General features: G+C 36.0%; 1 protein-coding gene across 1 annotated transcript; it reads left to right on the top strand.

Moving 5' to 3' along the window:
- The first annotated feature begins 12,735 nt into the window (after positions 1–12,735).
- Positions 12,736–14,973, top strand: LOC131432314 (uncharacterized). Its single transcript, XM_058598520.1, has 2 exons — positions 12,736–13,304; positions 13,360–14,973. The coding sequence occupies exons 1-2, from the start codon at positions 12,932–12,934 to the stop codon at positions 13,860–13,862; spliced, it is 876 nt and encodes a 291-aa protein (XP_058454503.1). The 5' UTR covers positions 12,736–12,931; the 3' UTR covers positions 13,863–14,973.
- Positions 14,974–15,275: the final 302 nt, after the last annotated feature.

Below are 15,275 nucleotides of genomic sequence, written 5' to 3'. Positions count from 1 at the left end.
AAATATACATCAAGGAATATTTACAAAAACGACTTCTATCAACGATTCGAAGCCACAAGGATCCTGTTGTCTTCTGGCCAGATCTTGCTTCTTGTCACTACTCGAAATCAACGGTAGAATGGTATACTACCAAAAATGTCACTTTCGTCCCAAAATCATGAATCCACCAAATTGCCCACAACTTCGACCAATTGAATAATTTTGGGCATTAATGAAGGCACATCTCAGGAAACATGTCTCGGCAGCCGAAATCATTCAACAGTTCGAAAAGGATTGGAAAAAAGTGTCAAAACTTGTCGCCAAGAAGTCTGTACGGAAATTAATGAGGAACGTTCGCAAGAAGGTGCGCCAGCTAGTGTTTTGCACATAACTTTCAACGAATACACATAAGTTGAATAGGTTTAAGATCAAAACGTGCTCATATGATCTTGTTAATGAATTTTATATGATTTCGTTTTTCAGTGTAGGTTATTGTAAATTATTTTTTGGAAAAATATTGAAAATTGCAGTTTCTAGCATTCTGATATATGATACACGAAATACCATTCCAAATCATTCTCGTTCTACACTATTCATTTTACTCTATCACCAGCGCAGTCAGTATTATCATCGCTAAAATCTTACACCTGAAGAAAGGCGTTCAGAATAATTTGACAAGAAAGGTGCAGCTAACAACTTCTACTAATTCCACCGAATTTATATGTTCAGTGCAACCAGTTTATCAAAGACGAGTTTACAATTTAGTTTTAAACATTCCCTATTTTCTATAATATATGCTAAAACAAATGTAAAGCATTGTTTCATATTGATACATTATTTTGATCAATATTTCGTCGATGTTTGATGGAAAATTGCATATATTCTTAGTTTTTGTTTTGTTGTTACATATTAGAATGTTTAGCTACACTGCTTCAGTGAATCTGTATTGGATTGCGCTATACAAAATAAAGAAAAATGAACATTTTCTGTGAAAAGCAGTTTTCCGAAAGAATAAAGAGTTTTTCAACAACAAACCGTATTTATTGTCATTGGCTTCTTCGAGCAAAGGCTCCTATTTCGGTGGAATTTTAATAAAAGATATCTGAATCTTTATCTTGTAACAAAATCTTCCAGAGAAAATCCATATAGATATGTGTTAGTTGCTGATGGAGTGTGTAGTAGTGCTAGGAAACTGAAACCAAATTATTTTCCACTAGCAGCTTTCAAGAAACAACGGAAAATGTTTCGTTCAAAGTATCTACTATTCTTGAATTGGCATTATACATAGAAACGACTAATTTGTTTCATTTTAAACTTTATGATAGTTTTATCTGACCAAATTCGGAAAAAAGTTGATAGAACTTGTTTTTACGCACACATTATTGACATTACCTATACGCTTTGAAGGTGTCTTTCTCCATAAGGTTGAAATCTAATTCTTTGAATTTTCGAAGCCGCATTTGACACGCTCAAAGTATTAGAGAACGATTGCAATAAAGTTTCACAAGCGCACGAACGCTTTTCGCCAAATAGAAAGTTTATACAATCACTGTGAAAAACGATTTTTAAACCGAGGCTTGGAACGCCGTGTTTCATATGCCATTCGAATCAGTTCGTCGAATACGTAAAATGTGTCTGTGTCTGTATGTGTGAATGTAACATTTTTTGCACTTACTTTTCTCGGGGATGCACACCTAGAAAAAATCGTGTAAATTGATGATTAATTTTTACGGTTTATCTAGCAAAGCAAAGCCTTGGTATTACATTCCTGTAGTGGAATTTGACCTTCTGTTTCAACAGACTTCGCAGCCGATTCAGTGTGTACAGAACCATTGCATGACTGACATACGACAACTGGTTTGTAAGACCAGTGCCCTATACATTAAACCGTCAACCCGGGACTACGGTTTATCCAACACATACTTAATACATTTTGACGTATGCTTAAGTGCTAAAACACTCCAGATTTGTGTAACCTATAAATTTCATATTTCTTGCAGTGTGACTGAATCGATTTTTACAAACTTAGATTTGAATGTGAATTCCTGTATTTTATTTTGTTCCAATTTTCCCTTCCAGAATTACACACTCAGGCAAAAAATATGAGGAATTTCATAATGATGTAAATCATAAGGCCGCCTTATAATGTCACGAAAATTGGAATCCCTATAAAAAGCCTTATGAAATTGAAACGAAATTTTTAGGAACATTGTGCGAAATTTCTATAACAAGCATGTTCAACAATAGTTTCTCTCATATACTGTAGAGTTCATAAATTGTTCGTATAAAAACTATAATAGTGATAGATGAGATTTATATTGCAGAGTCATAAACATTATAATACAGGTATATTTTTCATATTAATCTTTTGAAATGGTAATTTTGGTGATTAGGATGCAGCATAAGATTTGCCTTATGATTTTGACTACTAATTTTGCCTGAGTGCAGAAATAAGTGCACCAATTTTCTTAAAATTGTTCTAAAAATCTCTCTGATTTGTATATGTTGTTAGTATATAACCAAATAATCTCACTTCAGTATACCTGTTCTCAGTTCTCGCTTCCAGCAGTATCGACAAAAACTACAGTTAGACAAAAACTTATCACTCGAAATCACTTTGATTTCTTAGAGACAGCTAAGCCGATTTCCATAAACTTATATTTACAATAAAAAATCTTACAGTATTTTAAACATGTTTCAGGGTAATGAATATTAAAAATTCCAAGCCGTCATTCAAAGTAACTATGCAAATAACGTAAAAATGTCAAAATCGAACTGAAAACTTTTCAGATTCGCAGGTCTTGCCGTTAGTTATAGTCCCATACGAAACTCCATAATTTTATTCGGATCCTACTTCCGGTTCCGGAATCATAGGTTGCCGAGTGCTACAACTTTCAAGCCGTTGCTGGAAGCAACGATGCAGAAACGCACGAAAAATCTTCAGAACTGAGCTCCAAAATAATTGATTTTATGAACCATGACAGTTGCTGTCCATTATAATTGACTTCGGTTATACCGGTCACCGGATTTTGGCGCCGAAAATAGTAGTCATATAATCCAAAATGGAACTCACTAACTTTTCTCAAAGATGGCGTACCGGAAATAGTGGTCAAAATCACTAATATGCAACTCACTGCGACATATTGGATACGGCTTAACAAATTTTCAGATCTTATGGACCCATACAAAACTCATGAATTTTGTCAGAATTTAAAAAATATAGAAAAAAAATTCCAAATTTGATCTAAAAAACTAATTCAATATTTGAAGTCGCGTTGGTTAATGATCATACGGACACGCTTCGACTATACCAGTTCCCGGATTCCTGTTCCAGAAGTTCTTCAAATAGTTGATTTAATTTTTTTCCTCAGAGATCTGAAATCTGAGAACTGTTTTATTTTGTATGTTATACTATAGCCCAATGGAATGGTTTTGTTTTCCTACAGAAATAAGGAAATTATTTTGATGAATACCACAGTGTTATATATGAGAATATTAGTGATATAACAAGGGCATCGTTACACTACGTATTTTTTGTTGATTCATTATAAAAATCAATACATGGCACATATTTTCAAAATTTGAATCGAACGCCGAGATCTTTGACGCTTGATAAAAACTGAAAATTGAAATCTTTGAAATAGTTGAATGTATTAAAACTGGTAAATGTGCAAAATCAAGGCTGAGGAATTGTAAAAACAGCAACTAACGAGATGGTTATTCAGTTCTGTATAACCGTCTTACTTACTGTTTGAGTGATTAATCGAGTGTGTTTCAAAAGTTTCAGCTGACATTTTCTCTCAACAAATTGATTTTATTTTGCTTCATCGACGTCCATCCGCGAAAATATTTGTGAAACATCACTCGAATGCGAGCTCGAAGAGTTGGATTTAGAAGCTTCGACTGAAAATATGTTCAGTTTTATGAACATATTCCCGGCGGTTTTGTTTTTTTCCCCAGTTCCCACGATTCGAGGTTTATAATGCTTTTCATAACTCAATTTCCTCATTATGTTTTTAAATGGCCATCTACAACAACAACAGAGAAACAACTACGACTGACACAGTGCTGAACACTTCCGGAACTGTCCAAAACTAGGTGAAGCCCAGTTCGGCATACATTGGACAAACCTCCCCTCTAACCTCCACTCTCCGCATAACCTGCATGGGCTACTACAACTCTTTTTGACAAGAAAATACGCCATACACGATATCGCCTCAAAGCAGCAGTCGTCTAACCGAATGCCATAATTTACCGCGTCAATCGTACAGTAATGTTGTAAATCTCGATCACCACACGGCAAATGAGGTGAAATGTCCGACCGATGAAGTTACCGGCATCATTTATGAGCCGACCCGGAGAAATGCAGCAATCAAAATTGACCATACTTCCCTACTTCCTTGCGATTTGCAGTAATCGCACCAGAACCGGTTAACCGACATGTTATGCTCATTTATGTTGCTTCATCCGTGGTTGCTCGTCACCATCGCTCACTATCACCATATTCACAATAAATTGGCTTGACGGAAAGGATTTATTCACCTAACGACCAACCGTCACACAAATAATTGAAATTGAGAGGCATTTGAAATGTTGAGCTTTTGTTATGTAACTGGATGTTGCATTATTAGTTCATTAAACCTTTACTTCCAGATATTTTCGAAATTTAAATAATTTTAGAAAAATAATCGTATTATTTCCCCCTATAAAAAAACAAAAATGTGTTCCACATCCTGACTGACGAAATCGAAGTTCCAGACCAGTTCCAAAGTTGGAAAATTAGGGGAGACCGGGGGGAGTTGGAATAACGCTTTTGAACTGAATCCTTTGAATAATTTCGAAACTTTCAGAATAAGGGAAAACGGGGCGAGTTGGAACAACTTTTGAATTGAATCATGGGAATAATTTCGAAACTTTTAGAATAAGTTTCGCAATCTGTAGTAAATGTCGTGAGTGTGCTAGACAAGCAAATTGTTACATGTTCTTATTTTACTTATTGGATCATCATCTCGAGGACTTTTGAAAGAATTTCAAGACCTTTCATTTGCATCTTAGTTTGTAAAAATCGGTTAAAAAATTTCCGAGAAAATTGAATGCGCATTTTTTCATAGATTTGCGCATATTACCTTGTAATTCCGGAACCGGAAGTCGGATCGGAATAAAATTCAGCGATCTATGGAACCATAGAACCTTTCGTTTAAATCTAAATTTGTGAAAATCGGTTCCGCCATCTCTGAGAAAAGTGAGTGACAATTATTGGTACATATCACCCTGTAATTCTGGAACCAGAAGTCGAATCGGGATAAAATTCAATAACGAATCTATGGAACCGTAAGACCTTTCATTTGAATCTAAATTTGTGAAAATCGATTCAGCCATCTCTGATAAAATCGAGTGACATTATTTGTCACATACACACATACATACATACATACATACATACTTACATACATACACACAGACATTTGCTCAGTTCATCGTGGTATATGACATTCGGCCCTCCAAAGTTTGTTGTTTTTTTTTTGTTTTTTGACAATATCTGTCACAATTGACCTTGAAACAGAACACGTTTTTAGGCTTAGATTCCACACGATAATAGCTATCCAACAAGCCATAGATTGTTGAAAACCGTCCATTTTTAACGGAGATACCGATATTTTTGTATAAGCGGCTTTTCACTTTATTCCAGTAGTAAAAGTTTTACGAGCTTGGTGATAAAGCGATGTTTCGAAGCAAAGTGAAACACGATTTTCAATACTGATTTATGCAATTGTTTCTTAGCACTTAAAAGACTAAAAACAGCACCCTTTTTTTCTAGACGGTTCTATTTTAGCACGGTTCGTTTTCGGCAACATAATCGTTCGAACATGATATTTGAAAGATGGCAGTATTTTCAAATTCAAAATAATTTCATATTTATATTGATTTATACTGCTTGCAACAATAATTGCTGGAGGAACACAACTACTTACACCCTCATACCATTCGAAGAAGTTCGTGGAGATACGTAAATTTGTGTGTGAAAAATAATTTCAATAATTTTTCTGGGAGATGGCTTAACTGATTTCTACACACTTATACAGGGTGATTTTTTAAGAGCTTGAGAACTTTTTTAAACAATAAAACGCATAAAATTTGCAAAATCTCATCGGTTCTTTATTTTAAACGTTAGATTGGTACATGACATTTACTTTTTGAAGATAATTTCATTTAAATGTTGACCGCGGCTGCGTCTTAGGTGGTCCATTCGGAAAATCCGCTTTTTTATCGACAAATTTTGTTCAGCGATGAGGCTCATTTCTGGTTGAATGGCTACGTAAATAAGCAAAATTGCCGCATTTGGAGTGAAGAGCAACCAGAAGCCGTTCAAGAACTGCCCATGCATCCCGAAACATGCACTGTTTGGTGTGGTTTGTACGCTGGTGGAATCATTGGACCGTATTTTTTCAAAGATGCTGTTGGACGCAACGTTACAGTGAATGGCGATCGCTATCGTTCGATGCTAACAAACTTTTTGTTGCCAAAAATGGAAGAACTGAACTTGGTTGACATGTGGTTTCAACAAGATGGCGCTACATGCCACACAGCTCGCGATTCTATGGCCATTTTGAGGGAAAACTTCGGAGAACAATTCATCTCAAGAAATGGACCGGTAAGTTGGCCACCAAGATCATGCGATTTGACGCCTTTAGACTATTTTTTGTGGGGCTACGTCAAGTCTAAAGTCTACAGAAATAAGCCAGTAACCATTCCAGCTTTGGAAGACAACATTTCCGAAGAAATTCAGGCTATTCCGGCCGAAATGCTCGAAAAAGTTGCCCAAAATTGGACTTTCCGAATGGACCACCTAAGACGCAGCCGCGGTCAACATTTAAATGAAATTATCTTCAAAAAGTAAATGTCATGTACCAATCTAACGTTTAAAATAAAGAACCGATGAGATTTTGCAAATTTTATGCGTTTTATTGTTTAAAAAAGTTCTCAAGCTCTTAAAAAATCACCCTATACTTATTTGTATAGTCCATAAAAGGTTTCTGAATTTCATTTGGATCCAACTTCTGGTTCCGGAGCTACATAATAATATATGTAATGAAATTAAAATAATGTCACTCATTTTACAAGTAAATGACTGAACTGACTTCGTGCATCTAATATTCAAATGAAAGGTTTTAAATTCCCATAAAACAGCTTGTTTTTTATTCACATCCGACTTCCGGTTGAGGAGACACAGGGTGATTAGTGTAAAAGTTTCACCTAAATTTATCAGATTTTGAGATTAGACGACCAAATAAACTTATGTTAGTTTTATCGGTATTCGGTATTCGATCCCGAAAGGTACCCAAAAATTTTATGTGAAAAGCACTACGATTTCGATAAGATTATTTCTATACACTGGTTTCCAAAAATTTCGAACCTATTATTATTGGCTAACAATCCATTACACGAATTTAACTGACTTCGGCTACACCGATTTCCGAATTCCGTTTCTGAAAATATGGGGAACAGAGAAGCTAAAAGAAGGCCAAAACGAATTTAATAAACAAAAAATCAAAATCAAATAAACTTATGGTCCTACGGTGGATGCACTCAATCATTCCTAAAATATAGACAAAGGCGTGGTTCAGGGGAAGACAAAGGCGTGGACATACGAACTATTTTTGCTACGCTGGTCTCTGAATATCGTTTTTGGAAGTACCCTAAATCACGACAAAAACTTTAAAGATGAGCTCACTTCTACATCTCATGGAATGCTTAATCGATTGTCACACGTTTAGATTGAAAGGAATAATTTTAAAATTTCATTCAATGTTTATCTTCTATTCGTCCTGCAGCTCCAAACTTTCAATAACTAAATCATTAAAATAATTTCATGAAAATTAAACACAACGAAGAATATTCACGCGAAAAACACGTGCTGATTGATGAAAAAGGTATCATCTCACTGCTAGGTGAATTAAGTACGTTTTTTATTATTACATCATTAGAGATAACGATTGCAAATATTCAGACATTTTGCTTGACTGTCTGATTGCTGCCTTGGAGATCTTGGAGTTTGGATAAGTTTCAAGAGATTCAAACGAGCAGTCTATAATTTTGCGTTATTAAGAGTAGAAGGGGGTAATGTTGTGAACGTGTTCTGGAAGAGTTCGTGTGCCAATGTTTCTCAACAGATACGTTGAATAGGGAAATACTTCAGCTACGATTTGATGTGCTTGATAGTTTTTAAGTAATAGGAACGGTAGGTTGCCGAAATTATTGAGATATAAAGATTTACGTACCCTCTTTAAATAAACCCGCAAAATAGAAACCTTTAATTAAAACCTGAAAGCAATGGATATGGAATGTTGTCGTAGATCCACGACATACGTACCAAATAATATGTACGTAATACACAAATTACCAATACATGGTAACTTGGTTTACTCTTGATCCTTAATTCAGTGGCTACAATCAATTCACAATATTACCCCCTTTTAAACATTTTCTACACAGTTAGAAAAAAAACTAAATCTACGATTGACGTAAATTCAAGCATGCCGTAATTTCTCCGGTGATGACACGATATTACATCTACTAACATGTAAAAATAAATTTTGCGTCTGTATCGATGTAAGTTTCACCTAAATCAACTGTAAAGTTAATGGTATGGCTTATCTTTACATGCTTTGAATTATGAATTCAAGTAAATCGCAACGCTCCCTTTATGTGCATCTATTAAGATGTAAATTTTTCTAGTTTTTACAAGTTTGAATTTGACAGGTGACTTAATTTCTCATGCGATGTAATTCATAAAAACTTGATTTGTCAAATAAAGGAAAATTTCATTTGTAATGACTAATTAGCTTGAATTTTACTGGTTTCTACTGTAACTTGCATTCTGCCTGCAGGTACGACTTTATAAATTAATATGCACTTTTCACCAGCCAAACAGATGTGTGCTACTGTGGCTCAGTCGATTAACAGACGTCCTTGCGATTAAATGATTCTTAGTTCAAGTCGCGGCGATCGCCATCAGTATTCATATTTTTTACCTTTTTTTATGAATATAAAAAATAGGCATAGAATTCGCTCAAATTTTAGAAAAATTTTCCGAGGCCCGGAGGACCGAATGTCATAGACCAATCGATTCAGCTCGACGAACTGAGCAAATGTCCGTGTGTGTATGTATGTGTGTCTGTATGTGTGTTGTCAACTAGGAGGTCGAGATCTCAGAGATGGCTGGACCGATTTTGATCAAACTAGTTGCAAATGAAAGGTCTCTCCGTCACCCTGAACGCTATTGAATGGTTTTATGGTCGGATGTTTACTTTTTGAGTTATACGAAGTTTTATGTCAAAATTTTCAATTTTTTGACAGTATCTGTCACAATTGACCTTGAAAATAGAATTTATTTTCATGCTTAGATTCCGCACGGTAATACCTATCCAACAAGCCATCGATTGTTGAAATCCGTCCATTTTTAACGAAGATATCAAAAATTTTGTGTAAGCGACTTTTTCCTCTATTCCAGCAGTAGAAGTTTTGAGCGCTGTCTGGCAAAGAAATGCTTGGGAGCAACATAAAACACGATTTTTTATACTGTTACATACATTTGTTTCTAAGTACCCAAAAGACTGTGTACAGCATGATATTTTGCCTCGGACTGATTTTAGCACGGTTCGTTTATGGCAACATAATCGTTCGAATATGACATATGTAAACCAGATGATATCAGCATTTTCGAGTTGAAAGTAATTCCATAATTATATTGATTTAAACTTTTTACAGCAATAAATGCTGGAAGAACATAATTTCCATATACCATACGACTCAGTTCGTCGAGATCAGCAAATGCGTGTGTGACAAATAATTCCACTCAATTTTCTCGGAGATGGCTAAACCGTTTTCTACAAACTCAGATTCATATGAAAAAGTAGTATACTCCCAAATAAGATTCCTGAATTACATGTGGATCCGACTTCTGATTACGGAACCACAGGATGATATGTGAAACGAAATTAAAATAGTGCAATTCCTTTTTCTCGTAGATGGCTGAACCGATTTAGATTCAAATGAAATCTAAGAATCATGATTCAAATGAGAGGTCTTAAAATCCTATAAAACATCTTACTTTTTAGTCAGACTTCTGGTTTAGGAGATACAGGGTGATTAGTATAAAAATGTCCATTTCACATAAATTTATCAGGTTTATCGGGTTTGCAGATTTGGATAGTCGATTACCAAATAAATTTATTTTAGTTTAAGCGGTATTCGTTTTTGGATTTGGAATATACCCCCCAATTTTAATTCGCACTACAATTTCTCAAAGAATTTAACTGATTTCGACTACACCGATTTTAGAATTTCGGTTGCAGTATCGAATCGTTTCTCAAAGCTCAATCATTTTCTCAAAAAGGCCAAATCGAACTTCAAAAACAAAAATTCAAATTAAAGGACTTAAGGTCCCATACAAAATTGGTGAATTTTATCCGATTCTGGAATTACAGATGATGAGTTTTTAAAATTCATACCGTTATAGAAAATGTAAATTGTTTGGCGTATTAATTTATGGCTATTCGAATCATTTTGGGTTATGCTAGTTCCTGAATACCGGCTCTGGAAATACCATAAATAATGACGAAAAACTCTAAAGTGGAACTTACTTCGACATCTCATGGAATGTTCAATCGATTTTCACACGTTAAGATTGATATTCGATACGATTTGCAGTTTCGACATTAAAGGAAAATTAGTGATTAAAATCTCAATTTGCCGTTTAAAACGACGATAATTAAAATAATGTCATGAGAACTAACTCGTCCCGGGTTGGCGGTTCAATGCTGGCCTTACAAGCCAGTTGTCGTATGTTCAAGCCCCGACCTGGAAGGATTCTTAGTGTCAGTAGGATCCATAGTACTATCCATGCAATAATTCTGTACACTAAGAATCGGCTGCGAAGTCTGTTGAAACAGAAAGGCCAAATTCCACAAAAGGAATTCAATGCCAAGACTTTGCTTTGCTTTGCATGAGAACTAAAACACCCAAGAATATCCATGCAAAAAACACATGCGGATTGATAAAAAAAGGTATCATCTCACTGCTAGGTGGATTAATAACGTTTTATTTCAACGAATTTCGTATCATGGAGTTTTAGATACGATATTAAATGTTCTTCCACTCAAATTAGCGTGAACTGCGACGCTCCATTTTTCGTGCATCTAATAAGACATTAAATTACAGGATTTTTTCGAAGGGGGTACTCTATGGTTATTTCAAACTACCGGAAATTTTATTATAAATTACTGATCATATTCCCGATAGCATGGCATAAAATATGTTGTTGGGTTAAGTACAACAAAAGATATTCGTGATAAAGTTTTACCAATTCTTGTACATGGTAAATTTTTAAAAGGCACCCCTTAGCAAAGTATGTCATATTCACTGTAAAATTGAAAAACTGATGAAATTTCCTACAATGCATTTTTATTTTACACAACCTAATAGCATATAAAATTACTATATTACAGAATTGCTACAAGCATAGAATTGAAAAATCGTCTGCTCTTTACGAAAAAAGTTGCTTTTACACTCTTAGCAAAAACTAAAATTTACGCTTGTTTACGCTAACGATGTAAGCTTCAGCTAAATTAACTGTGAAGGTAATGATATGACTTGCCTTTCTATGCTTCGAATTGTGAATGTAAGTGAATCGCGACGCTCCTTTTATTTGTATGCATCTATAAAGATGTAAATTTTTTAAAGTGTTTAAGTTAACATCACAGTTCGAAAAAATCCTGAAATTTTACAGTTCATTAGATACACGTAAATGGAGCGTCGCAGTTCACGCAGTTTAAAATTTAATTCAAAGATTTTTGGCCATGAAGGATACATATGCACAATTTGAGCGAAATGAAAAAAATACATACCTAAATCGACCTTCGGTTTCATATGGAGTTCCTCATTGGACATAATATTTGATATCACACTCTACTCGAGATTTGTACTGAATTCAGAATATAATTAAACTGCTGTCTCCGTGCAATAGATATAGCAACATTTTCCAAACAATGCATCGCACCATGTGCTAAATGAACTTAACCCGAAGGCTTTCTCGATAACAGTCACCATCGGTCTCAAACCATGTCAACATAATATTGCTCTTGAGCAATGATCGCTGGCTGACACGCGCTTGCAGACCACTGTCAACCATCAGTGACATCAGTGTTGCTCACTGCCCGTCCAGTTGAATCAGTGATAATTATTTTCAATTCACAACTCACCCGAAGGAATTTGCATTTCGGTATGCGGTACTCACACCCCGTTCCATTCATGAACCGGAGTTTTTTTTTCGATTCAGGTTGCATCCAGTCCGGCCCCAGATAATTGATACGGCATGCACTATCAAATTGCCCACTCGGTTCGATTTGTTGACGCTAACTTGTGGAAATTATGGAGCTTGAAGCGACGAGGAAGTGGACTTCCTATGCCTGTTATTGATGCAGCGAAATGTGCACTGCACTGTGGGTAGGGATGCTGCCACAGATCTGATCAGGTTTATTGATGTATCTAACACAAACACGTGCGCTGCTTATCGTATCACCGGGTTCTTCTTAAGGTTTGTCAGGTAGTTGGTTTTAGGCATTAAACATTTCCTACGTTGTGATCCGTTGGCACCGAGTAATTCGGAGCCCCTTCTTTTGGCCTGTTGGGGTGTACCGAGATATCTTTCAGGTTGGGGTTCCCTTTGCAATATAAAAGACCTGGCACATATCAACGTTGCATTCATTTATCAATCAAAAGGCGGCAGTGCAAGTGCAGTGAAATTACGCATGGTTGTAAGGTGGCAGACAAGTTAGAGGAAACACTTAGTGGTAGCTAGCAGATCGTGAAGCGGCACAGATTTTCTTTCACTTCCTACTTGCTCGGGCGACGAACTTGTTGTGGTTAGTTTGGTGCCAACTAGGCGCGGAAAATGAAAATTATATTGTGGTTAATTGGTTTGGTGGCGTTAGTTCTCGAGCTAACGTACGCGGAACCCGATCCAGCAGCAGCAGCGGAAGTTCGGAAAACTCGTCACCCGTCACCATCGAGTGCACCTACCGGTTACAATTCAATATCGGCCCCTGATAGTGAGACCTTGAGTAAACTTCAGAACCAAGTGGCACCACCGGGACAAATTTCGTTGAAACCGATAATCAAGACGTCTGATGTTTCTCCGTCCTATATTGGAACTTCAAGTCAACCGTTAAGTGCCCATGTATCCAACACTGGGAATCAAAATATTGCTGGTCAATACTATATGGCGGTGACCCCTCACGGCGCTGGCAATCAGATGTTGGCTCCAGGTATGCTTATAAAAAGAATTTATTTATCCAAGCCTCATGCTCCTTCTTTCCACAGCAACTACGCCATTGATTATGCAATACATCAATCCACAGGGACAACCAACCGGAGGACTTCAGTACATACAACTGCTACGACCCATTCTCTACCCATACAACGCCCAATACGCCCAACCATCATACGTTCAACAGCAGCAGCCATCCGCCATCAACCAGCACCAGCAAATGCACCACCCACATACCCTATCCCACTACTCCACCCTTCCCTCACCAACATCTCCGCCCAATTCGCCGCCAAGCACTCAGTCCAGCTTCGTTCCCTTCCAGCCATCTTCGCTGGCGCAATATGGAACCGCCGCCACCACCGCTAGTCATCATCTGCAATCCCCGTTAGCCTACAGTCAACCCGTCGGTCAGTATTCGAGTCCTGTGGTGTCCTACTACCCATCCAGAATTTCACTACTTAACTCGCCCGGAGACATGAGTCTCAACACTAACGAATATATGCCTCCACCGGGGGATCATGTCTTTATCAAGGGCGTCAAGTCCATTAGAGCTTAGGTTACCGACAAGGAAGAGCTTGGTTGTGATCTCAACTCATCACCAACATTATTATTGACCACCAGTCGATAGTAGATTTGATTGGCTATAGTACTACAAGATTGGACACACTGTAATTGCACTTCCCATCATTGGATTTGCCAAAACCGAACGTCGCGTGAGGAACGAGTGAATGAAAATTTATAGAAACCTTAAAAAATTACTAACAAAACAACTAATCGTTTAGTATAGTGTTCTTGTTAAACTGTGCTGTTAACTAATATTTATGATACCATTCACCATCATGACGGAAATTGAGAGCTGTTCCATTGAGCATTGATCCATACTGTTGTCTAAAATTTTACGAAGATGCCGAGAAACCCCAGTAGAAAAGAATTGAATAAAGGATTTGCCGTCGAATTTATATTATCTCAGACTAAATAATTGCTAAAGTCAAATTGATCAAGTTTGTACGGTTATGTTCAATCAATATTGCTTGATAATTATTTAGAAAACCGGCAAAGGACGAAAATGTTGAAAACTGAAAACAAACTAAAATAAAATTGCGCAATTAAAGTAATAGCTAACGAGAGTCCTTGGTGCAGTTTGTTTTAAACAACCGCTCTCTGTGTCTTAATTAAATTTAATTTGTATTTTGAGTTCTCAATTTATTGTAATTTGAATTCTCAATTTATTGGAAATCAAACAATGCAAAGTAAGAGATAAATGACCAATCGCTGCTAAGCTCTTATGACAAATATTACCAAGATGTACTGAATGCTAATGATTTGTAAATATTGAATTATATTTTAAACAAATCTAAATTCTTATTAACTGAGCAAATTAACAGAATGGTGAAAAATTGAGTACACGAGAACATTATTGATTAACGAATAACAAAGGCCATTAGAGAGTATCCAGAAACCAAATTTTGTTTTGAACAAGCTCACTGAATTCTTCCCTAATATCAAAGTACAAATGGCGACGTTTAGCAACAAAAACTTGAATGTTTTTAATTTTGAATTCTATGTCTAATCATCTCGAGCACATGTAATTTTAGAAAATATTTAACGATGAGCAACTAATATTTAAGTGACCATTATTTTTAAATAAATTGCAAATACATGTAAATTGAGTTAACTCTTCATTTTAAAAACACTCATTGAATTAACATCAAATGTTAGTTTTAATAACAGGGTTTAAAAAAATATGAAAAGAAATAGTGGTCCAAAATGAAACTCATTTCTCTCTGCCTCAGCTAAACCGATTTTTTGTAACTCATATTCGAATGAAAGGTCTTTCTATCCTAGGCTTGTCCTGAATTTGTCCGGAAATAGTGGACAAATCCTGTATTAATCCACCTAGTGGTGTGATGATACCTTTCTCTTATAACTCATGTTTTCAAATAGGATTCTTCAAAAAAACTTTTCTTTG

Source organism: Malaya genurostris, chromosome 2, assembly GCF_030247185.1.
Source record: "Malaya genurostris strain Urasoe2022 chromosome 2, Malgen_1.1, whole genome shotgun sequence".
NCBI lineage: Eukaryota > Metazoa > Arthropoda > Insecta > Diptera > Culicidae > Malaya > Malaya genurostris.
This window is presented reverse-complemented; position numbering and strand designations above follow the sequence as displayed.

What these genes read in the sequence shown, in the direction of transcription:
- LOC131432314 (XM_058598520.1), top strand. Translation starts at nt 12,932, where the DNA reads ATGAAAATTATATTGTGGTTAATTGGTTTGGTGGCGTTAGTTCTCGAG. An exon ending in CAATCAGATGTTGGCTCCAG is followed by an intron (nt 13,305 to 13,359) that starts GTATGCTTATAA and finishes TTCTTTCCACAG; the next exon opens with CAACTACGCCATTGATTATG.